This window comes from Colobus angolensis, unplaced genomic scaffold (assembly GCF_000951035.1).
Source record: "Colobus angolensis palliatus isolate OR3802 unplaced genomic scaffold, Cang.pa_1.0 Scaffold116, whole genome shotgun sequence".
NCBI lineage: Eukaryota > Metazoa > Chordata > Mammalia > Primates > Cercopithecidae > Colobus > Colobus angolensis.
The window spans coordinates 4,023,266-4,050,130 of NW_012112697.1; the positions used below are offsets into that span (position 1 = coordinate 4,023,266).

At 47.5% G+C, this 26,865-nt stretch overlaps 2 protein-coding genes and 2 pseudogenes across 3 annotated transcripts in view; 3 read left to right on the forward strand and 1 right to left on the reverse strand.

The window, feature by feature from the left end:
- Positions 1-793: 793 nt before the first annotated feature.
- On the reverse strand, positions 794-15,528 carry DHODH (dihydroorotate dehydrogenase (quinone)). The gene is made up of 9 exons (XM_011961720.1): positions 15,333-15,528; positions 11,871-12,083; positions 9,167-9,366; positions 6,738-6,820; positions 4,538-4,725; positions 3,375-3,488; positions 2,532-2,685; positions 2,217-2,376; positions 794-1,705 (listed from the first exon to the last, which is right to left on the reverse strand). Exons 1-9 carry the CDS (start codon positions 15,357-15,359, stop codon positions 1,651-1,653), a joined length of 1,194 nt encoding a protein of 397 aa, XP_011817110.1. The 5' UTR covers positions 15,360-15,528; the 3' UTR covers positions 794-1,650.
- Positions 15,529-17,439: 1,911 nt separating this feature from the next.
- On the forward strand, positions 17,440-19,449 carry LOC105525928 (annotated as a pseudogene). The gene is made up of 2 exons (XR_001003995.1): positions 17,440-18,839; positions 19,002-19,449. The product of XR_001003995.1 is annotated as an ATP synthase subunit alpha, mitochondrial-like (transcript).
- LOC105526383 lies at positions 19,414-20,323 on the forward strand (annotated as a pseudogene).
- A 4,332-nt stretch (positions 20,324-24,655) lies between these two features.
- Positions 24,656-26,865, forward strand: part of PKD1L3 (polycystic kidney disease 1-like 3) — a 91,967-nt gene continuing 89,757 nt past the window's right edge. The window contains 2 exon segments of the mRNA XM_011962381.1: positions 24,656-24,950; positions 25,930-26,052. Of these exon segments, the coding sequence (XP_011817771.1) occupies positions 24,656-24,950; positions 25,930-26,052 (418 nt within the window).

The window sequence follows — 26,865 nt, forward strand, 5'->3', positions numbered from 1 at the left end:
ACCGACGGTGATAGGAAAACACCGGAAGTTAGTGATGTGATTACCAACAGGGGACTGGCTAAACAGACCCCACTCAAAAGACCAAGGCTCAGCATGAACCATGCCCACATGAGAATAGTGAAGAAAGTCAACAGCAGAATCGTATTGGTGGGATGATGTCATTTGTATGAAAATGTAAAGTAACTATACAGAACAGTGTGCATTCCATCGATAAATAGGTATACAAAAAATACAGCCACATATATGTCTGAGTGTATGTACAAAATGAACATCTTTATGCAGGGGAAAAAGTCCGGGAGGATAGACAGAAAGGCATGTCTGCAGAGTGGGGTGAGGAGGAACAGGAATGTTTACACTTCAAGAGTGCTATACCCTTTGAATTGCTAGTAAAGAATTGCAGGTCAGGCCGGGCGCGGGGCTCACAGCTGTAATCCCAGCACTTTGGGAGGCCGAGGTGAGCAGATCACGAGGTCAGGAGATCGAGACCATCCTGGCCAACATGGTGAAACCTCATCTCTACTAAAAATACGAAAATCAGCTGGGTGTGGTGGTGCACGCCTCTAGTCCCAGCTACTCGGGAGGCTGAGGCAGGAGAATCACTTGAACCCAGGAGGCGAAGATTGTAGTGAGCCAAGATCGTGCCACTGAACTCCAGCCTGGCGACAGAGCAAGACTCCATCTCAAAAAAAAAAAAAACAGAATGCAGGTCAATTTTATCATCAAAAACTAACATCAGGATGCTTAGGAGATACAGACTAAAACACTTTCGAGTAAGGCACCAATGACTCAGCAATAATAAATACATAATACATGTGAATATTTTATCCATGTTATAGAGAGAGGGAGGGAGAGAAACAGGAAAAATTTTTTGTGTGTATGTGTGACGGAGTCTCGCTCTGTCGCCCAAGCTGGAGTGCACTGGTGCAATCTTGGCTCACTCCAACCTCCGCCTCCCAGGTTCAAGCGATTATCCTCCCTTGGCCTCCCCAGTAGCTAGGATTAAAAGTGCCTACCATAATGCCTGGCTAATTTTTTGTATTTTTGGTAGAAACGGGGTTTCACCATGGTGGCCTGGCTGGTCTCCAACTCCTGGCCTCAGGTAATCCGCCCACCTCGGCCTCCCAAAGTGCTGGGATTACAGGCATGAGCCACCATACCCCGCCCTTATGTCTAAAATATTTTTAAAATAAAGTTTAAAACATTAAATAAATAAAAATAAAGATCAAATGAAAGACAGTCAAGTTCCTCGGAAGCCCACTGGAGATGCAGGTAGCAGAGGCCTGGAAGGACCTGCAGCGTCTGGACAGGGCCTGTGGCAAACCAGAAAGGGCTAGCGTTGAAACCCAGGTTCTAAATGGCTTTATTTTTTCCATGACTTTTCCCCCCTAATATTCAATGTCCTCGCAAGACTGACGGATCCTAGGGTTTGAATCCACAAAGAATCACAAACGCAGTTTATAGTCTGACCAAGGGACTGAAGAAAGCCTGCGGTTGATCCTGGTGACCCCCGATTGGCATTTATGGTGCAGCTATGCCATGGCTGGGGGACATGGCTCCAGAGAGAGTCCCTCTTCTCTCACGATCCAGCCACAAAGGCTTGCCTGAGTCCTTGGGAAGGTTCTAGATGAGGCTTCCCAACAGATGCTGTCCTCACCTCCGATGATCTGCTCCAATGGCATCTGTGACTCTGCCAAAGCCCTGCTCTCTGGAAAAAGAGTAAACAAAGCAATTTCAGCAAACAGTGGAGGACAGGCCCTGCTCTTACAGGAAGCCCATGTTCACCCAGAAACACATCATCCCGGCCCGGGCACCTCTGGTTTCCTCTACACTCTTCACCCAGGGATATAGGGATAGTTCTACCCAGGTAGGAACAGAGCGGGAAGGAAATTGCTTTTAACTATTGACAGCTCCCAACATTGAACCAGTGTTGCTTAATTAATGGGAATGCTGACGGGATTCCTCAGGCTCCTCTCCCTCGAGCAAATGGACAATTCCGCCATAGAAACACCGTTGCCTTGGAGGTTAATCCTCAGTTCTCCTTGGCACTGTTTGTCCTTCATCAAAAGAGTAACGCAGTTTCTCTCTCCTTTCAGAGTGTACCCCTCAACTCCTTTTTGAATGAGTAACAAACAGATCAACAGTATCTCCTTGACTTGAGTGATTCTGAATTAACCTCTGCCTAACTTCTGTTTCAAGCCACACATGACCTCACTCACTTCAGAAGGGCCTCCAGCTCCCGCTTAACTCTGCCCACGACAGGCGGCCCCCAGAAGATGAGGGCCGTGTACAGCTGCACCAGGGAGGCCCCTGCCCGGATCTTCTCCAGCGCGTCCTGCCCGCTGCTCACGCCACCAACCCCAATTATGGGAACTCGGCCTACAGAGAAGCACATGGTGACACCGTAAAGAAGGATGTGGCTTCCGCCCCAGAGTCCCCCACAATCAAGGCAGATTAGGGAATGACGATTCTCATCAGGACCCAGGAGCCCAAGCCACACGCAGATCTGAAGACATAGATGCCGGAAGCCTTGCCTTGGGTGAGTGCATACATCTCCCGAATGGTTTGAGTTGATAAATCCCGAAGAGGCTTCCCACTCAGCCCTCCCGTTTCACAGCGCAGGGCACCCTGGAGACCAGCAGGGCGACTCACGGTGGTGTTCGTAACAATCAGCCCATCGATGCCCAGCTGCAGTGTGAGATGGAGAAAAAGCCATGAGTCATGGCACCGAAGGACGCAGAGGCGCTTCTCTGGGGGTCAAAGGCAGCAGCCAGGCCAGGTACCCACACCTACAGCCCCCAAAGCAAGAGCTACACCAGACCTTACTACTCATCTTTTCCTCAACAAGTTTTAGAATGAGCCATAACGTGACAACAGCAGCCATCACACACTGACCACCCACAATATTCCCCTAGGACAGGGTCCAGTCCTTAAAACAACCCAATTATAGTGTCTTGTCTGAGGCCCTCGGGTAGTCAGTGGTGGAACCAGGATTTGAACCCATGATGGCCAGGCTCAGACTATTTCCACTACTCTCCTATGCCACAGAGACCCGCTGTCCAGACAGGCTGGAGAGAGGAGTGAGGGAAAGAATTCTGAGTCCCAGTCAAGACCGGCCAAGGACCCAAGCTCAAGCCTTAACCTTGCTGGACGCAGATGAGGAGAGAGAAGAAGAGGTATGAGAAAAACTCCTTCAAGCATTTATTCCAACATTCGCTTTTGACCACAGGGTGAGTTACACCATGACAGACACCAAACCAGCCTTCAATACCAAGGAGAGAAAATCACAAAGGCCACCATTCTGGGCTAACCCAGCTGGCCAAACGGCCTCTGCAGACCATGGGAGGCACACCCTGGGCCCGGGCCCCGACTCAAACCTCTTTGACCACACTGGCAATGTCCTCCTTGTCCTGGGCGGTGAGGTCAGGAGCAATCTTCACCAGCACAGCCGGCCTGTGCACTCCCTGCAAGCCGTCCCTCTGCTGCAGCACCTAGAGCGACACACGGCCAGAGCTGGGGAACCCTGCAGACCGCAGCCCCGCAGTGCAGCTGTGACCTACACTGCAGGTCAGTCGGTTTCCACAAAAGCAATCAGACTAAAGCAGGAACAATTTCTCCTTTTCAGGAAAGACAGCCTCAGACATGTGAGGAGCACCATACAGATGGATCCGATTCCATTCTTTTAGGCCAAGGGATCCCCATGGACATTGGCTAATAGCTTAAGGGTGTTTTAGACTTTTCTTTCTTTTTTTTTTTTTGAGACAAGGTTGCACTCTGTCACCCACACTGGAGTGTAGTAGCATGATCATGGCTCACTGTAGCCTGCACCTCCCTGGGCTCAAGCAATCCTTCCACTTCAGCCTCCAGAGTACCTGGGACTACAGGTGTGCACCGCCATGCCCAGCTAATTTCTGTATTTCTTGTAAGATGAGGTTTTGCTAAGTTGCCCAGGCTGGTCACAAACTCCTGAGCTCAAGTGATCTGCCTGCCTCGGCTTCCAAGTAGCTGGGGCTACAGGCTTGAGCCACTGTGCCTGGCTAATTTTTAAATTATTTGTAGAGACAGGGTCTTGCTCTTTTGCCCAGGCTGGTCTCAAATTCCTGGGCTATAAGTGATCCACCTGCCTCGGCCTCTCATAGTGCTGGGATTGCAGGCATGAGCCACCATGCCCAGCCTTTTTTAGACTTTTATTCCTAAAAGATAACCAGGAAATATTACCACAAGTGCTGGGTGAAGTCCTTCAGTTCACTCAGAGCTCTGGGTGCTAGGGTCAGAGTGACAGATGGGAGAGACGCGGTCTCTGCTCTTACAGACCTCGTGGTTTACAGCAGCAGGGACAGGTAATTTGTCACTGTCACGTATAATCAGTGTCATGACGGGATCAGAGAGGACCCTGGGAAGGCATAGCCAGCGGTCCTACTGGTCCAGGTGCTAAGGGCAGCTTCTGAGGGTGATGCTGAAGCTTCGCCCTGGAGAATGAAGGGGAGCGGGTGGGGCAGGCTGGTGGGACGGGGCCTGGAGAAGGGGTGCAGTTGCCCACCTTGGTCAGCAGGCGGCGCAGCTCGGCCTTTCCCTGAAGGCTCCGCAGCCCGGCCGTGTTGGGGCTGGACACATTGACCACCAGGTAGTCGGCCAGCGGGCCCAGCACGCGCACCCCTTCTGCGTAGTCCTCCGCGGCGTCCGCTGAGGTCTTGTTCTTCCCCAAGTTGACCCCCAGCGGCAGTCCATCTGCAAACGTCGCTGGTCAGGCTTGCAGCCCGCACACCATTTCCTGTGCCACCTTCTGAGGCTGTCCTTGACCAAACCACCGTGGAAGTGTCGCGGAGGTCTTCCCTCCAGACCTGACCTGCCCGACACCGGCTGACAGGCGCTCAACTGTGGCCTGGGCCTGCCTGCCGACCGAAACCACTCGCCAGCTTTGTCTAGCAAAGTCTGGACAGCTACAAGGATGTTTTGGCTGCATTTTGCCCTTTTTTTTTTTAATGTTTCATGGAAAATGGACAAATTAGTGCAAATACTTGTGGGGCAAAAGATGGGCCTCATAAATTGAATAAAACTGAAAACAGACAGAACTCAGCAGGCACGTCAGGCCAGCAATGCTCACCTCAAGGAATGCTTGTTGGCCTTGGCTCAGTTGACTGGATGTACAGTTGCGAAGAAAAAACAAAATGAAAGAATATATATAAAATTCTGAAAAACAGGCTAGGTGCGGTGACTCACACCTATAATCCCAGCACTTTGGGTGGCCAAGGGTGGACAATTGCTTGAGCCCAGGAATTCAAGACCAGTCTGGGCAACATGGTGAAACCCCGTCTCTACAATTAAAAAACTCAGCCAGGCACGGTGGTGCACACCTGTAGTCCCAGCTGCTTGTGAGGCTGAAGTAGGATTGAGGCTCCAGTGAACCGTGATCGCGCCACTGCACTCCAGCCTGAGCAGCAGAGCAAGACTCTGTCTCAAAAAAAAAATTATATGTGTGTGTGTGTGTGTATATATATATATATACTGGAATTTTTTTTTTTTTGACATGGAGTCTCACTGTTGCCCAGGCTGAAATGTGGTGGCACAATCTTGGCTCACTGCAACCTCTGCCCCCTGAATTCAAGCAATTCTCCTGTCACAGCCTCCTGAGTAGCTGGGATTACAGGTATGTGCCACCACACCCTGCTAATTTTGTATTTTTTAGCTGTGACCACTAAGGGCATCCTGAGAGCAAGTGAGGCAGAGGCCACAAAGAACACCCGCATTGCCGGAGGCGCCTTCAAAAATGCATGTTGTGGCCGGGCGCAGTGGCTCACGCCTGTAATCCCAGCACTTTGGGAGGCCGAGGCGGGCGGATCACGAGGTCAGGAGATGGAGATCATCCTGACAAACACGGTGAAACCCCATTTCTACTAAATATACAAAAAATTAGCTGGGCATGATGGCAGGCGCCTGTAGTCCCAGCTACTTGGGAGGCTGAGGCAGGAGAATGGCACGAACCCGGGAAGTGGAGCTTGCAGTGAGCTGAGATCACACCACCGCACTCCAGCCTGGGAGAGAGAGCGAGACTCCGTCTCAAAAAAAAAAAAAAAATGCACATTGTTTTTGGTTTTTTAGAGAAATGGGATCTCACCATGTTGCCCAGGCTGGTCTTAAACTCCTGAGCTCAAGCAATCCTCCCACCTTGGGCACCCAAAGTATTGAGATTACAGGTGTGAACTGTGTCGAGCCAAAAATGAGCAGTTTCCAAAACAACTCATGAAGAGTATTTTCCCAAATGCTAATATTAGTTATCCTTGAGTAGGGAGGAGTATCTGTTTCTTGAACTTTCTTTCTTTATGCTTCTCTGTATTTACTGTCTTCTGTAATTAACGAACATTATGTACACAATAGACGATTAAAAAGGGAGGACAGAGTGGGCCACAGGAAGATGACGTTCAAGTCCTGCTCCCGCCCTCCCTGCCTGTGTGATCACAGCCCAGCCACTTCGCTTCACTTGCTTTCAGGCCTCCCTAGTTACGGTAACAGGTTACATAACGAGGCAGAGGCAAAGGGAGTATTTGCTACATTGTGAAATCCACTTAAACTCTTGGAGGCTGTGTGGGACCAGGAAAATCCCTCTAGGAGAGGTGCCCTGAGGTCCTCAGTGGTTTTTGCTATTGCTCAATCATGTTTATTTCACTAGAAATGTTCCCAGTGTTTCTCCCACGTCTCCTCCTAATAAATAAGAAAGGCCCTCTGACACAACCCCACTTTACCTTCTGTGAGCTTGGCCTGCTTCTGCTGTCTGGCCCGTAACCTGTGTTCCACCACTGAAAGCCCGTGACTGTTAAATCCATACCTGCAGAGCCACAAGCAGATGCGAGGGGCAGAGTGAGAGGCACCATAGCCACTTCTGTACACTTAGGACTTTTTAAAACGAGAAAAAAAAAATCACAGTCAGTTCTTACACTTCCAGGGTCTAAAGACCCCTGGGGCTCCTAGAGAACTTGCCAGAACACCATCCAATACCCAGGGGAAAGATTAAAATTTGCAAATGCTCAGCCAACTAGCATTGGAAACAGCCCAGATGCAGCAGCAGCTGCCCCAGACCTGCTGGATCCCCACTCCTTACCCAGCCACTCTGAGAACTGCACGCTCACTTGCCACCTGCCTGGGCTCCCAAACAGCCTCCTGAAGCCCCTGCAGCCACTCCATCTCCCTATGCTTTCTGCCTGTGAAAATCACCTCTCTTCCTAGCTCAGAGCAAATGCTCCCTCTCCTCCTGCACAAAGCTCCCAGCTGCAAAGGATCCGTCTTCCCCCAGCCTTCATACAGAGCTTTGGACCTACCTTTCTCCTGGCTCGGGATAGACACATACATATGTGCTTAAGGTCCCGTACTAGGTTACAGTCTTCTTGAGGGTAAGCAACATCTCACACCTCTCTCATCCCTCCATCACTGTCACTAGACACTCCCCAAAGGCAGGGACCTCATCCCTCTTTCATCCCTGTATCCCCAGCCCCACTGTGGGTGTTGACTTAGTGGCCAGTCCCCTTCCTCTTCCTCCTTGCCAGTGAAACCCACCTGACCTGATACAGGGTAAAAATGCTAACAACTCCTTTCCCAGCCTTGCTGGCAAGTGAAGCAAAAGTGTGTGTCCAGGTGTAGACACTGAGACACAAGTGAGGCCTACCGGGAGCCTCTGAGAACATCCCTGGCCTTTGTCCTTTCTGCTCTTGAGCATCCGTGTAAGAACATAATACTCGCAGCCGAGGTCGCTCTCTGACAAGCAAAAAAGGAAGGCCCAAAGAAGTTGGACCAGAGTCTCAACACTGCCCTGCTGCTCAACCCACCCTGGACCTGCCCATTGCACCTGTTATGAGAAGAAAATAGTATCAAATGTGCCTGTTGTTTAAGCCACTTTGTTAGAGCCAATAGCATCTATAACAGACACACTGGCACACGTATTTGATGACTTAATAACTTCACCCATTCATTCAGCAAGTATTTACAGCACACTCACCACATGCCACGCAGCCAGGAGGCCACACACACAGTGCTCGGAGCACGATCTCACACCCCTGCTCACCTACAGGATTCACCAAGTACCATCATCCCAGCACCTGCAGTTATCTGTAGCAGCTGAATGATAAGCAAATACATTTTGCCTGGCCAATTCTGAAGATATTGATCCCCACCTGCAATGCAGCAGAAAGATCAATAACTTGATCTCTAATGCTGGAGACTTTCCTGAAACAAGCACAAGAAAGCAGGAAGCACGGCCAAGTAAATGTCCTACAGGTCCATCTCCCAGGAGGCCACCAGTGACCCCAAAGATGCCCATTGAAATCTCCCCAAGGAGGCTCTTCAAAATCCTCTTACCAAAAAGCAGGCACTTCTTCACCTTTTGGGTTTGCTGCAGTAAAAATTACCCAGGGATGACAAAGGGAAGGGCTTTATACAGTCTAGAAGGATTTCTCTTACTAAGAGCAGCTGTGCATGTTGAATATTACATTCTCCTGTTTGCTAAAGGCTGGGGCTGTGCTGGCCAAAACACGTGTGCTGGCCACATGTGGCTACTGGCTGCTGGGAATGCGGTTGGTCCAAAGGGAGAGGTGCTGGAAGTAAAATGCACACTGGCTCTTAAAGACTTGGTACAGGCAAAAGAAGGTAAAAACAGCGAATTAATACTTTTTATGGTGTTTTAAACACATGTTTTTTTAAATACTTGTAATATATTAAATATAACTAAATTATAATTTTAAGTAAGTATCAATTTCACTCAGTCTGTTTACTGTGTTAGTGTGGTCACTAGAGCACTTTAAATTACACATGGGCTCACATTACATTTCTCTTGGACAGTGTCGCGTAAGAGCACTGGAGAAACAGCATGGACAGAGCACAGACTCTCAAGTCCAGTAAGCCCAGGCCCTGCCCAAGCTCTCCTGCTTATTATCTCCGTGACCGAAGCAGAGTTATTTGGCTCTACGAGCCTCCGCCTACACAACTGTTAAATGGACGTAATAAAGCCTGCTTATTACGTGCCTGGGGCACATAGCAGATGCTGAACGGGGTTCCTGAACATTCCAAATGACAGAAGAATGTCCACATTGTATGAGAGAAAAAAAACAGAGGCAGATCTTACATCTCCGAAAGCCCAGCTGGAAAGAGGGCATCCCCCATTAACTCTGGGCCGCTCACCTACCTGTTAATGACAGCCTGGTCCTCGGGGAGACGGAAGACTCTGGGTCTGGGGTTTCCTTCCTGAGGTTTTGGAGTCACACTTCCTATCTCAACAAAACCAAAGCCCATCTTATAAAGTCCGTCCACGGCTTCCCCATGCTTGTCAAATCCCGCAGCAATTCCTACTGGATTTCGGAATTTATGGCCCAGAACTCTCACTTCCTGGGAAGAGGAAGACAGAGTGAGAGGCACGCAAGGCCGTCCCGGTGTTTCTCAAAGCACGGTTCCCGGCACGGCTACACCAGAATGACCTGGGAAGCTTGTGAAACCTCAGATCCCAGGGCCCACCCCCAAGGTCAAAATCTTTGGGGGAGGAATGGAGCACTGGGGGAACCTATTTTTAACAGTGCTGGCAGGCCGGGCGCGGTGGCTCAAGCCTGTAATCCCAGCACTTTGGGAGGCCGAGACAGGCGGATCACGAGGTCAGGAGATCGAGACCATCCTGGCACTAAAAATACAAAAAACTAGCCGGGCGAGGTGGCGGGCGCCTGTAGTCCCAGCTACTCGGGAGGCTGAGGCAGGAGAATGGCGTGAACCTGGGAGTCGGAGCTTGCAGTGAGCTGAGATCTGGCCACTGCACTCCAGCCTGGGCGGCAGAGCGAGACTCCGTCTCAAGAAAAAAAAAAAAACAGTGCTGGCTTTCCAGGGGACTGTGACGCCTACCAGAGTTTGAAAACCACGGGGCTTTATCATTAGCAAGCCTGGGGGGAGAAATGGTGTTTCCACCGTGGGCTGAACAGGAGACAAGCGCTGTCTTTTCCAACTGTGGTTAAGGTTCATACCTTCTTATCAACTAGCCTTGTTGGGAGAGAGTAGCTCCCTGGTGTCAGGCCCTAGATAGTGCTTCCCTGAAACCAAGGCATGGTAAGCAGCAAAACCCTTTAATCAGCTTAATAAACATCAGCTCCAGCTGTGTCCCTCCTCATCCAGGCTGGTAAGAAGCCCCAGCCACGACCCCCAGCCTCCCTCGGGGAACCAGAGGAAGGAAAGTGTTCAGCTGGGCAGAACTGACTGAGGGGCTCCAGCGACCTTTCAGGAGACTAGCAAAGGCCTCCCAGGGTGAATGAACACCATGGGATCCTGGAAGCAGGGGTTGAGAGAGATGCTCCAAGAAAGAAGAACAACAAATGAAGGTGAGAATGTTCGCAGCACCTCAGGAGACTGGGAGGCAAGGTGTGTGGCTGGACTAGGGGCCTTCCTCCAGGACTGCGGTTCTCAGCTCCGGCTGTACCACAAAGGCCCCTGGCAGCTCTCAGGCCCCACTCTCAGATGTGGCAGTGAAACTGGTCTGGCACCAGGCCAGGGCATCTGGATACTCCCAATGCAACCCGGGGGATTCTAACGTGCCTGCCGTAGGTGGAGGTGGAGAGCTAAACCAGGAACGCTGTGAAATCATCACGAGTCCTGGCTACCAGTTAAAAAGTTTGAGTCACATTCTAAATGAGCTGCTGCAAGCGTGGGCACAGGCAGCGGTGTTTAGGACAACACCTCCGAGGTCAGGTTTGCCTGTCTCTGTCATCTGTGTTTTCACAGACACAGCCTGCACCCTCAGGCATGCCACACTTCCTTCTAAATTCTCCTCATCTCTGCATCCCACTCATCATTCACTCCCATTCACTCCAGGGCTCTCAAACTAGCAGTCTGGGGTGAGGACGCTTTAACGGAGTGCTCTGTCTGAGCCTACAGTGCCTGTTAGTGTGTGAGCATGGCGAGTCAGGGGAAATGACACATCTGCTCAACACCATACAATCAGAGAGTGAAAAGGACTCTAAGGTCGGAAGGGGAAATGTGGTGAAGGCCCCTTTTTTTGTAACAGTGACCCTTCCTCACCAGAGTTCTGAGGGCTTCTTGTTTGCGTTTTCACACTCAAATCATTCTGATGTCCTCCCATTTGGTAAGAAGCCTCTCGAAAGGAAACTGCCGAGACTTCCATGAGGAAGCAGCTTCTATGAGGATGGGGATTCTTCTATTGGGTTTGCTGCACTAAGCCCGGAAGGTTGCATGAAACAGAGGCCCTTAGCCTTCTGCTGACACTGGCCTCTACAGTTAGAGGCTATATCTACACTTCTGCCTACACACCCTCTTCCGGCCCTAAAGGCTTTCCTGGAACTCCAGGCCAAAGATTTCAAGCATGTGGAGAGGGCCCGTGTGCTAAACATGCGGCTGAGTGAGGCTGGGACCCAACGCTCCTGCCTCGCACGGTGCGCGATGACTGGCAGTTTCCCCATTTAGCCGAGGGGAAGACTGAGCTACCTGCAACCTCAGCAAGGCAGGACAGCGGCCAAGGGGCGGGAAGCCAGTTGTCAGACTCCGTGGGTTTGCATCCTGGTCCTGCTACCCCCCTAGCTGTGTGACTGGAGTTCCTTTTTGTTATTCCTTACTCTGTTTCTTGGTTTCCTGATCCATGGCTGGGGATGGTAACAGGATCCAGCTCATGCAGTAGCTGGGAGGATCAAACAAGAACATCGCCTAACACAATCCCATATATGTGATAGATCATCATCATTGCTAATCACATGACACAAAAAAATAATGCTCAGACTGAATTCCAAATCCCCACTGCTCACTTGGGGTTCTGGTGTTCAAAAAGATCAGTCCTAGCTGAGTTTACGGGACTTCAGCCTTCGCCTTTGTATTTAATGCACAGGGTATCCAGGAACACCTACCAGCATGTCAGAGTCTTGAAATCGGGCCCGTGGAAGGAGCCCCAGGGAGGTGAAGCGAACGGCCAGTCTGTGGGCTGACTCCGGATCCAGCAGCCCCTGCAGAGCTGGCATCAGGTGTTCAGCATAGAAACGCTCATCTCCCGTGGCCATCAGGTAGGAGGCGAAGAGAAGTCCTCCACCCCCCAGGATGACCACAGCATCCTGGGCCCGCTTCTGCAAAAAAAGAGCCTATTAGAGGGGCCCTCCGGGCCAGGCTGCAGCACCCTCCCTGAGCCCTTCACACCCAGGCACACAGACGACATAACGGCAGGTCACATGAAACAGACGCCCTTAGCCTTCTGCTAACACTGGCCTCTACAGTCAGAGGCTATATTGACACTTCTGCCTATACCTCTTCAGGCCCTAAAGGCTTTCCTGGGACTCCAGGCCAGAAATTTCAAGAGGGACCATCCTGTCCCCTCGGGGGATTGTGGTGGATACTGCTGCTGGTTACAGTGACAGGGTAATGCTGATAGACGTGGTGGGCGGGAATCCGTAAAGTCAGACGTCCTTCTCGGCTTGAGACTATCTGACATGAACTGTCCCATTTCCTGTGTGACTTTTGAACATCCTACTGACATTCGTGTGGGTAAAAAATCGTATGTTCATATTATCTGAGCCAAACTATATTTTACCATATAAACTGTCTTTCTTGACCTCCTGGTCTCAAGCGATCCTCCCACCTCAGCCTCCCCAAATAACTGGGACCACAGGTACATGCCACCAAGCCCAGCCAATTTTTTGAAGAGATGGAGTCTCGCTATGTTGCCCAGGCTGGTCTGGAACTCTTGGGCTCAAGCAGTACTCCTGCCTTGGCCTCCCAAAGTGCTGGGATTACAGCATGAGCCACAGTGCCCAGCCTTCACATGGTTTTCACATACAGTACAAGTATCTTGTAAATTGAGGGACAACTATACAGTGTCACATAGAACATTCCCAAGAATTGTTCATTTCAGAAAATCTCATCGGGAATGGTACAGTACTTTGCTGGGGTGTTTGATAACATAACACACCTGTGCACTTGCATTTCTTTTTTTTTTTTTTTCCAAGACGGAGTCTCGCTCTGTCGCCCAGGCTGGAGTGCAGTGGCTGGATCTCAGCTCACTGCAAGTTCCGCCTCCCGGGTTTATGCCATTCTCCTGCCTCAGCCTCCAGAGTAGCTGGGACTACAGGCGCCCGCCACCTCGCCTGGCTAGATTTTTGTATTTTTTAGTAGAGACGGGGTTTCACCGTGTTAGCCAGGATGGTCTTGATCTCCTGACCTCGTGATCCGCCCGTCTCGGCCTCCCAAAGTGCTGGGATTACAGGCTTGAGCCACCGTGCTCGGCCGCACTTGCATTTCTAAGTAGAGGCTTAAACACAACTATCGCACTAGGGGAGTCAGCAATATTTACATACTGAAATACATGTAATTTTATTAATATAAACTACTTTTAAATTTTCTCCTTTATATTCCACTTAGGGTATTAATTATGCTGGCTTTTAAAAATTGCACACAGCTGGACTCATGCTTAGTGACTCATGCTTGTAATCCCAGCACTTTGGGAGGCTGAAGTGGGAGAACTGCTTGAGCTTAGGAGTTTGAGACCAGCCTGGGCAACATAGTGAGACCCCATCTCTACAAAATATAAACAATTAGCCAGGCATGGTGGTGCACCTGTGGTCTCAGCTACTTGGGAGGTAGAAGTGGGTGGATCCCTTGAGACCAGGAGGTCCAAGCTGCAGCGAGCCAGCATCGCGCCACTGCACTCCACCTGCGCGACGGAGTGAAGACTCTCTCAAAAATGTATACATACAAAGATATTACACATATATTCCATTTCAGGGGGTGTAAAATATAAAACAGAAGCTTCAGATCTTATTGGATCAAAAGTGGTTCACAATGCTTTTCTCTAATTATCACTGCCAGATGCTGAGTTATTCATTCATTAGTTCAGTCATTCATCAAATACTCATTGAGCAAAGATGGCAAAACAGATGTTGCCCCTACCCTCATGGAGAGTGTGATCTTAAGAAGCGACAGACGGAAATCAATGATCATGCAAATATGTAGTCATGGCAACTGTGATGAAGGATAAAAAGTATAAGGTAATGAAAGTATTCAGCCTAATCTTAGAGGTAAGGAAAGGCTTCCTCAAGGAAATGACTTAAAGCTGATACTCAAGGGATAAACGAGTTGTTGGGAGTCTCTCTGAACCTATTCTGGTTCAATTATTTTAAAAAAGTTAACCAGAAGGCAGTAGGGAGAGGAAAAAGTGTAAAGGCTCTCTCAGTAGCAGAAGAGAATGAGAAAGGGAGAAAGTTTGGAACAGAGGAGTGAGGGAAAGTAAGGTTTAAGACGAAACAAGAGAAAAGAGCAGGAGTTTGGCCAAAATCAAGATGTGGGTTTCGTTCCCTAAGCCAGGAAATGACATGATCAGATTTGCTTTTAAAGATCCTTCCAAAGTGCTAAAGAGATGTAGATCAAGTATTCATTGGCTGGGTGCGGTAGCCCACGCCTGTAATCCTACCTCTTTGGGAGGCTGAGGCGGGAAGATCCCTTGAGGCCAATAGTTCTAGACCAGCTTGGGCAACACAGAGAGATCCCATCTCTCTCCATATATTTATTTTAAAAAGAGACTCAGGCCAAGCGCCGTAGCTCACGCCTGTAATCCCAACACTTTGGGAGGCTCACGAGGTCAGAGTTCGAAACCAGCCTGACCAAAATGGTGAAACCCCGTCTCTACTAAAAATACCAAAATTAGCCAGGCGTGGTGGCGCGCGCCTGTAATCCCAGCTACCCAGGAGGCTGAGGCAGGAGAATCGCTTGAACCCGGGAGGCGGAGTTTGCAGTGAGCCAAGATCGCTCCACTGCACTCTAGCCTGGGTGACAGAGGGAGACTCCGTCTCAAATGAATAAATAAAATAAAAAGAGACTCAAGGTTTTCATTGCCTCCCTTGGAGACCGTACGCCCCCCGCCCCAACCCCATGCCAATCAACAAATATTTGAACACCTACTACATACGGGGATACAACTAAGAACTTTTCACATAGAGCCCCCCCCGCCCTAACAAAACTTTACCTAAAAGGACTGGGACCATGTCCTACTCTAGTTTCATTCCCCATTGGATCCTGCACACAACGCTAGGCGGTCATGTGTTCACTAGGCATCCCTGTGCCAGGCTCAAAAACATGGCCGAGGCGCAGACACTCAGATCAGCACCCACCCAGACCTGCAGGCGCTGTCTGCTGCGCCTGACCGAGTCCACGTGCAAATGCACACTCACGAGCATTTACAGGCGCCCCCGGAAACACGCACACGTCCTAGGAGGGCCCACACTCCCGGAGCCGCCTTCGGTCCATGCCTCGCCCGGCCTGACTCTCCGTTCTTGCCCGCCTGGGTCCCGGGTCCCCGATCCACACTGCTCACTCGCGGGACTCACTTTCAGGTGTCTCCACGCCATGCTCATTCCGTCAATTAGCCCGCCCCTGTCTCCGTTCCATTGGAGAAGATGGCAGCGGCCCCTCCTATCTCCGCCCCTTAGCCGCCAGTCCACCAATCGCCGGGAGGAAGGATTGAGCGGTCGCCTCCGCGTAGCGGGGAAGGCCCGGCATCACCCCCAGGTTCTGGTTGGGTGCGCGTGCGCAGTAGCGGCGACCACACCTCTTCCGCCCGCCCTACTCGCGGTTTGCCGCTTGGTCGCCGGCGGTTGGAAGAGAAGTTAGTGCGCGGGGTTTGTCTGTGGTACCGCAGCGTCGAATCCGAAAGTCCGCTAGGAGTCGGGGCTCTGTGAGGAAGACAGGTGTTGAGGTCGTGCCACACACCGCTGCCTTTCTGCCGGGGCCGCGTCGTGACTTTTGTGGGCCCCTGCCTGAAGTTGTTTTAGTATAGACGTCAAAACGCTGTGTTTCACACCAGAAATATTTGTACAGTTTTTATCACTTTAAAAAATAAATTTTACTGCTGTGTTGATATAAAGATGAATATGTTAATATATAGTTTTTCAACTTAAAAGTTGATTTTTCTTAAGGTTTTTTAAGGAAATTAAAACATTTTCTTGAGGCTCGGTGGCTCACGCCTGTAATCCCAGCACTTTGGGAGGCCGAGGCAGGCGGATCACTTGAGGTCAGGAGTTCGAGACCTGGTCAACACCCAAAACCCCATCTCTACTAAAAAAATAAAATACAAAAAATTAGCCGGGTGTGGTGGCGGGCATCTCTAATCCCAGCTACTTGGGAGGCTGAGGCAGGAGAATCGCTTGAACCCAGGAGGTGGAGGTTGCAGTGAGCTGAGATCACACCACTGCACTCCAGCCTGGGCGACAAAGGGAGACTCTGTCTCAAAAACAAAGAAAAACAACAACAACAACAAAAATTTTCTTGAGACCCTAAAAGTGTCAGAGGCCCTTCCCTGGCCCTGCGCCTGTTATGCCTCCTGGAGAAAGTGTCCCTGGTTAAACCTTGGCATTCTGGTGCAACAGATGTGGAGATGTTTTTTTAATCTGTTTCCAGTCAAGACCCTGAGTGTGCAGCCCTGTTGGAGTGTGGTTTACTGCGGTGATTTTTATTTTTATTTATTTATTTATTTGAGACAGAGTCTTGCTCTGTTGCCCAGGCTGGAGTGCAGAGGCGCAATCTCGGCTCACTACAAGCTCCGCCTCCTGGGTTCGCACCATTCTCCTGCCTCAGCCTCCTGAGTAACTGGGACTACAGGCGCCCGCCACCATGCCCAGCTAATTTTTTTGTATTTTTAGTAGAGACAGGGTTTCACCGTGTTAGCCAGGATGGTACTGTGGTGATTTATGATGACCTAATGTGTCACTGTGTAGTCCTCTGAAGCAATCGCGCCCTCACCAAAAATTTTGAAATGTCTTACCTAATGATGTCCTAATTGTTGGAGAATAGCCTTTGTAGACTTAGGTGTCAACAGCATTAATCAGATACTTATTGTTTGGAGGCTCTACACCCATCCATGTCATTTTTGTCCAGTTGCAGTGTTCCCGCCATCAGCTGAAATAGCTGGGTTATTGTTGTAGCAGAAATTAGAGCAAAAAAAAGGTGTATGAAACATCTTGAGTCAAGCCATTTTTGAGCGTCATCAACCGTATGAAGCTATCAAATTGGAACAAATTCACAGACCCATTTACATGCTAGGTGTTTCAGTCTACATGCAATAGAAGTCATTGAAAGCATTTATCAAGGTAAAAGTTATGCTTATCAACCTGTCTTCCCTTTACACTTTAATGGAACAAGTTAATTCAGCATACCTTAGTCAACATAAATGATTACTCGTCTGGGACAAAAGGCTACTTACATGTTGATCCTCAGTTCTGAGCACTCTCTCACCAACTTTTTGATTGTTTAAATTAAAACTTTTATTGATAGAGTGCTTGTGTCTTAGATAAAGCATGTATTGAAAGAGTATATACAAGTACTTTACCCTTTATGAAAAGGATTGAAATGAAATTACAGCACTGTGTAAGATACCTGATTTGACTTTCAGAGATTTCATCAACATCAGATTTCATTTAAAAATGCTTGAAATGGTCCCAGCCAGTCCGGAGGCTGCGACTGTGGAAGTATCACCTGTGGAGAAACTGCAAAGATGCTGTCCGTGTGTGTCACGGCGGCCGTGGCCTGCGACCTCCCTCGGTGGGCGGGACTGGTCTCCAGAAATGCTTTGGGTTCATCTTTCATTGCTGCAAGGAACCTCCATGCCTCTAACACTCATCTTCAGAAGACTGGGACTGCTGAGATATCCTCTATTCTTGAAGAGCGTATTCTTGGAACTGATACCTCTGTTGACCTTGAAGAAACTGGGCATGTCTTAACTATTGGTGATGGTATTGTCCGTGTACATGGGCCGAGGAATGTTCAAGCAGAGGAAATGGTAGAGTTTCCTTCAGGCTTAAAGGATATGTCCTTGAACTTGGAACCTGACAATGTTGGTGGTGTAGTGTTTGAAAATAATAAACTAAGGAAGGAAGTATAGTGAAGAGGACAGGAGCCATGGTGAACATTCCAGTCAGTGAGGAGCTATTGGGTCGTGTAGCTGATGCTCTTGGTAATGCTACTGATGGAAAGGGTCCAGTGGGTTCCAAGACCCATAGGCGAGTTGGTCTGAAAGCCCCCAGAATCATTCCTCGAACTTCAGTGTGGGAACCAGTGCTGACTGGCATTAAGGCTGTGGATAACTTGGTGCCAATTGGTCGTGGTCAGCATGAGCTGATTATTGGTGACCAACGGACTGGGAAAACCTCAATTGCTATTGACACTATCATTAACCAAAAATGTTTCAATGTTAGATTGAAGAAAAGAAGAAGCTGTACTGTATCCATGTTGCTGTTGGTTGAAAGAGATCCACTGTTGCTCAGTTGGTGAAGAGACTTACAGATGCAGATGCCATGAAATACACCATTGTGGTGTCAGCGATGGCCTCGGGTGCTGCCCCACTTCAGTACCTGGCTCCTTACTCTGACTGTTCCATGGGAGAGTATTTTAGAGACGATGGCAAATATACTTTGATTATCTCTGACGACTTACCCAAACAGGCTGTTGCTGTCAGATGTCTCTGATGCTCCACCGACCGCCTGGTCGTGAGGCCTGTCCTGGTGATGTGTTCCACCTACACTCCAGGTTGCTGGAGAGAGCAGCCAAAATGAACGATGCTTTTGGTGGTGGCTCCTTGACTGCTCTGCCAGTCATAGAAACACAGGCTGGTGATGTGTCGGCTTACATTCCAGCGAATGTCATTTCCATCACTGACAGACATATCTTCTTGGAAACAGAATTGTTCTACTAAGATATCCGCTCTGCCATTGACATGGGTCTGTGTGTGTCTCGTGTCAGATCTGCTGCCCAAACCAAGACTATGAAGCAGGCGGCAGGTACCATGAAGCTGGAATTGGCTCAGTATCATGAGGTTACTGTTTCTAATCAAGACCCCGAGTGTGCAGCCCTGTTGGAGTGTGGTTTACTGCCGTGATTTTTTTTTTTTTTTTTGAGACAGAGTCTTGCTCTGTTGCCCAGGCTGGAGTGCAATGGTGCAATCTCGGCTCACTACAAGCTCCACCTCCTGGGTTCGCGCCATTCTCCTGCCTCGGCCTCCTGAGTAGCCCAGTTTGGTTCTGACCTCAATGCTCCCACTCAACTTTTGAGTCGTGGTGTGCATCTGAGTTGCTGAAGCAAGGACAGTGTTCTCCCATGGTTACTGAAGAACAAGTGGCTGTTATCTATGTGGGTGTAAAGGGGGTATCGTGATAAACTGGAGCCCAGCAAGATTACAAAATTTGAGAATGGTTTCTTGGCTCATGTTGTCAGCCAGCACTAAGCCCTGCTGGGCACTATCAGGGCTGATGGAAAGATCTCAGAAGACTCCGATGCAAAGCTGACGGAGATTGTAACAAACTTCTTGGCTGGATTTGAAGCTTAAACTCCTGTGGATTCACATCAAATATCAGTTCAGTTTTGTCATTGTTCTAGTAAATTAGTTTCATTTGTAAAAGGGTTACTCTCATACTCCTTATGTACAAAAATCACATTAAAAAGTTTCCATAATGCGTTAAAAAACAAAACAAAACAGGAGAGTTCCAGGGACCAGGCGGCCGCCACAGTTGAGCACAGCTGCTCCCTGCTGGAGTCCCTGCACCGCCGCCAGGATCGTGGTGTTCTACTTCACCAGCGGCAGCGTTAATTCATCTGCCTGCACTATTTACATGGGAAAGGATAAATGTGAAATAGAGACAGGGTTTCACCATTTTGGCCAGAATGATCTGGATCTCCTGGCCTTGTGATCCACCCGCCTCAGCCTCCCAAAGTGCTGGGATTACAGGCGTGAGCCACCACGCTCACCCTTGAGTTTTATATCTCTCCTACTAACCCATAAATCATCATGAAGATCTGATCAAGCATGATTGGCCTCAAGATATCTGGTTTCATGTGGCCAAACTCTCTTTGGCTCATGTATACCTTCGGTTGCACAAGGGAGAGAGTATAGAAGACATTCCAAAGGAAGTGCCGATGGACTGTGCCCACCTTGTGAAGGCCAATAGCATTCAAGGCTGCAAGATGAACATGAATGTGGTATATATGCTGTGGTCTAATCTGAAGAAAACAGCTGACGTGGATGTGGGGCAGAGAGTATTTCACAGGCAGAAGGATGTAAAAATTGTGACAATGGAGAAGAAAGTAAATGAGATCCTAAACCTATTAGAAAAAAGCAAAGTGGAGCAGTTCCCAGACCTAGCAGCAGAGAAAGAACGCAGAGATTGTGAAGAGAGGAATGAGAAAGAAGCCCAAATTCAGGAAATGAAAAAGAGAAAAAGAAAAAATGAAGAAGAGAGAAATGGATGAACTTAGGAGCTATTCATCACAAATGAAAGTTGAAAATATGTCTTCGAATCAGGATGGCAGTGATTCAGATGAATTCATGTAAAAGGAGAAAAGGACCTTTGAAAGATGTGAATGTAGAGACAATTGCAGCCCTTTTGGTTTCATCTGTGTTCTGAAGTATAAAATACAACCAAAATTCTACCTTCATCCTACCCAGAAATGATTGATTTTGGAGTTTTAAAAAAATTTTACCTTTTTTGCTGACAGAAAAGGATCAGATATGTATAAAATAGTTGAACTTGACCGCATATAACTTAAAGTGAAAATGTTTTGGCTAGAACATGTCTTGGTACCTTGTGAAAGCCAGCTGCCCTTGTTCTTGAGATAGACTTTAAAACGAACTAACTCTGAAAAGTACTTCTGTTGCTGTGGTCTATCCCTGAAAACAGGTGTCTTGAAACACTTTTCATATTCTTAAAATAATCTTCACTTCTGTTAAGAACATGTTGATGGGTAATTATGCGAATGTTTCCCTGTCCCTGATTTCCCGGTGAGAAAAAATGGTGTATGAGTTTTGAAAAAGAGATTTCCAGAAGATTGTTGGCTTCAGTATTCACGTTCCATCGTGTCATCTGGGTCAGTTAGTATAGTGACCCTGTGCGCAGCCTGTCCCAGCTTTTACGTCCTTGCTTCCTCTGAGCAGGGGACTCCATCTTAGTATCATCATATTTAAATAAATCGATGTTGTTCATCAAGGTGGGGCCTGTGGCAGTTGTTGCCTGAGCACCAGGTCACCCAAGTCACCTATGCAACAACTTCTGGGCTCAGGAATAATTTCTCAGCACTGAGGGTAAAATAGGAAGGAATGCTCTGTTGATCATTTGGGAGATGTAGGTTACCTGATTGGTGCCTTGGAATGCAGCATGAAGCAGAAGTCCATATTGCAATTATGATTTTAGAAGGAACTAAGCATTTCACCAGCCAGCCAAGTAATTATCTTCTTTACCTTGAAATCATATTTGAGTTGTAACCCCAGAGTTCAGTTTCTCATTGTAAATTCAGTAACTTACTGTGTAACATTACTTCTCAGTTGAACCTCTCACTATCTGTTGTGATTCTGAGCAGAAGATGTCTTTTGATTGCAGTATGTAAGGCAACCTCTGTAGAAGGAGACAAAACGAGGAGAAAGAGAACAAAGCCTGCAGGACCAGAGGCATACAGATGGACATTTTACTGACACCCACAGCAGCAAGAATAACCTCCTGTAGCATATACTCCACCTGTAATAGCACTTTGGAACTGTGGGCAAAACCAAAAGGCTAGTGTTTCCATTTATGTATGGGGTTGAACTGGAAAATTCCCTGAGGCATAATTCATTGGCCAAATTTTGAGAGGGTATAGAAGATGACTTTAGAAATGAGTGGTTTTGTGTATGTGTCTAATGATATTCAGCCTGACGTTCTGCAATTTTAAACGTTATAATAAAGTATCATTTTTTAATCTGGAAAAAAAGCTTGAAACATATGTGTGGATGTATCGTGTATTTATTTTTGTACGTATATGAAGATGTTTAGAAGTTGAGGCTCTGTGAACTTTGAAAACAAAAGCATCCCGCATCCAGATGATTCCATTGCCACACACTCTTGTAAGGGTGGACTACTCTGCTCAGAAAACTTCCAAATAAACCGAAAACCCTTTTTCCTGGCATTGGAAACACTCCCATTCTCTGGTTACAGTTCCCACTACTGTTCCACCAAGTACCCCCTACACACACACACACACACACACACACACACACACGTATTTCTTTCTCTTTATCAATACATTCCACTTTCCCACCTCTGTGTATTTATTCACAGCGACTCCTCTGCCGAGATGTCCATTTCATCTGTCTAAATATTGCCGTCTTTATGTGCTCATTCCAAAAGCTGGAAGTAATTTCTTCCTTATCTGAACCTTCACAGCAGCACCTAAGCTGTCCCTCTAGGCTGGCACTCTTCACTGCCTATATTAATTACAATTATTATGCCTTTTCTTCCCTAATTGGACTTTTTGAAAGTGAGGATCATACTGTATTTATCTTTCATTTGATTACTGCAGTGTTTTGGTTTTTTTGGTTTTGGGGCTCTTTTTTGAGACAGAGTCTTGCTGTGTCGCCCAGGCTGGAGTGCGGTGGCTCTATCTCAGCTCACTGCAACCTCCACCAACTGGTTCAAGTGATCCTACTGCCTTAGCCTCCCGAGTAGCTGGGATTACAGGCACGGGCCACCACGCCCAGCTAATTTTTGTTTTTTTAGTAGAGACGGGGTTTCACCATGTTGGCCAGGCTGGTCTTGAGCTCCTGACCTCAAGTGATCTGCCCACCTCGGCCTCCCAAAGCGCTGGGATTACAGGCGTGAGCCACCGGCCTTGGCTGATTACTGCAGTGTTTTCCAAACAGGAAGTATTCTTGCAGTCTGTGTTTTAGAGAATTTCATAATATTGGTGGCCACTTCTGTACTGATTTTTAGAGTAACATAAGCATCATTTGCACTATCTGGATAACCATCTTAACCCTGAAACCTGCCAGGCGGTTCAGTGCCCACATTTGCTTGAGTTTATGATCACTTTTTGGCACCAAGAAAGAACCAGCTGTAATCCGCGGGGGTGGGTATGCAACAGGTGGAGACCAAATGACCTGCTGTGTGAACAAAGGGTTTTTTTGTTGCTTTTTTTTTGTTTTTTTAGTGAGTCAAATAAAGAAACGTGTTATCAGAACTGAATCCTCCCCATATCATAAAATAGCATGCATGCCAGATTCAAAGGACCCTGAGTAGTCATAGACCAGAGCCCTGTTTGTCTGCTATTGAACTTGGCAAAACTTGGATCTCATTGGTTTTCAGTTTTGTTTGTATTTACTTTGTATTCATTCTTCCATTGAATATTGTTTGGTTTTTATGACTGTGTAAGAGCTTTAAGATAAAGTTCATGAACCAGGGGCGGTGGCTCACACCTGCAGTTTGAGAAGTTCAAGTGTGCACTGAGCTATGATCATGCTACTGCCCTCCGGCCTGGGTGGCATAATAAGACCCCATATCAAAAAAAAAAAGAGTTTATGTCTAGTTCTGTTTGCATGTACTTAAGAGACAGAATACAGTAATTTAAATCAGTCCTGGCGGTAGCAGAGACGTAGGATGAACAAGTCGAGAGATTTAATGTACAACCTGAGGACTACAGGTAATAAAAGCGTACAGTAGACAGGATTCATGCTGGATGAGATTTTAGCTGCTCTTGCCACAAAAAACAAAAAAAGTGGGTAACTAATGTGAGGTGTTGAATATGTTTGTTTTACTATAGTAACCTTCTTAATATCTATATGTATCCCATAACATCATGCTGTGTGCCTCAATTATACACAATGCAATTGACTTTTTTAAAAAATGAGGCCAGGTGCAGTGGCTCACATCTGTAATCCCAGCACTCTGGGAGGCCAAAGTGGGTGGATCACCTGAGGTTAGGAAGTTGAGACCAGTCTGACCAACATGGTGAAACTCCGTCTCTACTAAAAATACAAAATTAGCCGGGTGTGGTGGCACATGCCTGTAATTCCAGCTACTTAGGAGGCTGAGGCAGGAGAATCGCTTGAACCCAGGAGGCGGAGGTTGCAATGAGCTGAGATGGCACAATTGCACTCCAGCCTGGGCAGCAAGAGCAAAACTCTGTCTCAAAGAAAAAAAAAAATCAATCCTAGAGGGTCTGCAAGAATGACTTTCTTTAAAAAATATATATATATGGCTGAGTGTGGTGGCTCACACCTGTAATTCCCCAACTTTGGGAGGCCGAGGCAAGCAGATGTCTTGAGCCCAGCAATTCGAGACCACCCTGGGCAACACAGCAAGACACTATCCCTAAAAAAAAAAAAAAGAAGAATTAGGTGGGTGTAGTGGTGCGCTCCTATAGTCCCAGCTACTCAAGAGGCTGAGGTGGGAGGATTGATCACTTGAGCCTGAGAGGTCGAGGCTGCAGCGAGCTGAGATCACGCCACTGCACTCCAGCCTGGGCAACAGAATGAGACCCTGTCTCAGAAAAGAAAAAGCTACACTTATTAATTTTTAGCCACAATAACTTAGATGTTAGATATTCATCATCCTCTACCCAGTGCAGCTTAGACTCAGCTTTATAATCTATCTCTACTTGCTAAAGTCATATTTAGTAGGTAGACACAGATGGTGGGGCCCCAGACACAAAGGGCCATTGCTTTATTGATCTCTGCTATTTGTTTTCAGCTTGTAGGAACTGCACCTGGGTCCTCAAAACAAAACCTTTTGTATCCTTGGTAAATTGTTCCCAACTCATAAAAGAAGAACACTAATAAGACAAACCCGTCAATATATATATTTAAAGGATCAGGCAGCTGCTAAACCCCCACACTTTTTCTTGCTGCAATTCAGAGAACATGTTCTTTAAAGGAGGAAGCTGGCTTTGGTTATACATCAGAACAAGTATCATTCTAGGAAGTGAACTAAACAGCCCAGGGCCACATAGGCAAAATAATTGTTACCAGTTTAACAGAATTCACTGCAGCTTTGAGGAAGCAGAGCATTACTGTCAGGGGCAGAGAGGATTCCTAGCTCATATTTGGAACCAGGAAGTTCAAGATCTCATCCAGGACTTTCTGGAAGAAGGAAAGAAGTGGTGGATTGGGCAAAATGTAATGCCACTGAAAAAGCATCAACATGAAAAATACCCAGGTAAGACTCTAGGGTTTGGTGTTTATGAAGGAAACTTTCTTATATTTTATTCTGGGACAGAAAAAAAAAAAAAAAGAAAATCTTAATCTTTCTGCTTTTGTACACAGAAAAACCAGTCACTTTACTTCATTCCCATCTTTCCTCTGAAATATTTCCATTTTGTGCTACAGCCTGTGATTTGTCCGTGTAGCAAAAGTGATGCGATTTTTCCTAGAACCCATCTAAAGTTAACTTAGCTAACCTTCCACTAAAAGAATTGTGCTAGGTTCGAAAGACAGAAACCTTTGATGGTCATTTTTTTCCTAATAAACATCTCTTCATTATTCTGATCTCCAAGTTTTCTAATACAAAACTAAGAGGAAAATTACCTACCTATTGTCTTTCTTACAGCGTTTTCAAAGCTATGCACCATAATCTTGAAGTTTCAGAGACAAATCCAAGCTATTATTATATCATTCTCATCATCCTCATTAATGTGTAGGTAAAGTAATACTAAGCCTTGTGGTAAGGAACACATATGAAAAAAATAAACTATAATGTATGGGAGGAAATTCTACATTTTTATCTATTGGAAGCCAACCAAATTTGGTTTTCATATTTACTTTTTAAAAATGCCTGGCGGGGCGGGCACAGTGGCTCACGCCTGTAATCCGAGCACTTTGGAAGGCGGAGGTGGATGGATCACCTGAGGTCAAGAGTTCGAGACCAGCCTGGCCAACATGGTGAAACCCCATCTCTACTAAAAATACAAAAATTAGCCATGTGTGGTGGCGGGTGCCTGTAATCCCAGCTACTTGGGAGGCTGAGGCAGGAGAATTCCTGGAACCCGGGAGGCAGAGGTTGCAGTGAGCAGAGATTGCACCACTGCACTCCAGCCTGGGCGAGAAAGTGAGACTCTGTCTTGAAAACAATAATAAAAAATAAATCTAAAAGCCTGACTTTCGAGTATGAGGCTCACCTGGGTCTGATCTCCACTCAGCAGATGTTGCAACCCATGGGGCCCCAAAGCCCCCCAGCTGCACCTACCTGTCCAGAAACCTCAATCGGATCTCATCCAAAGAGGGCAAGTGCTTCCTGAAACACTATTTCATTTGCCAGACTGGTAAGTGATAAAGTTACATGCTGCCAAAGGCCTACATTTTAAAAACTGATTCTAAATAAGGAGTGCATGTGAGAGTATTGGTTAAATAATCTGTGAGTGGTAGACCATGGGATGATACAGGGCTTTTGATTTTCATGATACTGATTAGCATGAGAAACTCATCCAGAGTGGCTCCCTTATCCATCCCCACTGGGAGTTGAAAGAGTTGCGCCTTGATGTTCTCCCGTGTTTTGACTTGGGCAGAGTGTGAAAGAAATTGTATTGGTGACACCATTTTCCACACGCACACTCATAATTCAGTCAGCATTTGGGCTTCCGAGGGAAGGATGGGAAAGAGAAGGAGGAGAAAAGAATATGGCAGAGGAAGATGAGAAGGCGAAGGGTGACAGGACTGTTATGTGAGGTTCGCTTCTGCAGAAGTAGATCAGGATTAAGCTATGTGTGTATATATGCATTTGTGTGTGTGTAGTTGTTGTATTTATTTATTGTTTCCAAGATGGAGTTTTGCTCTTGTCGCCCAGGCTGGAGTACAATGGCGTGATCTTGGCTCACCGCAACCTCCGCCTCCTGGGTTCAAGCGATTCTCCTGCCTCAGCCTCCCTAGTAGCTGGGATTACAGGCATGTGCCATCATGCCTGGCTAATTTTGTATTTTTAGTAGAGATGAGGGTTTCTCCATGTTGGTCAGGCCAGTCTCGAACTCCCAACCTCAGGTGATTCGCCTGCTTCAGCCTCCCAAAGTGCTGGGGTTACAGGTGTGAGCCACCACGCCCAGCCTATTTATTTATTTATTTATTTATTTATTTATTTATTT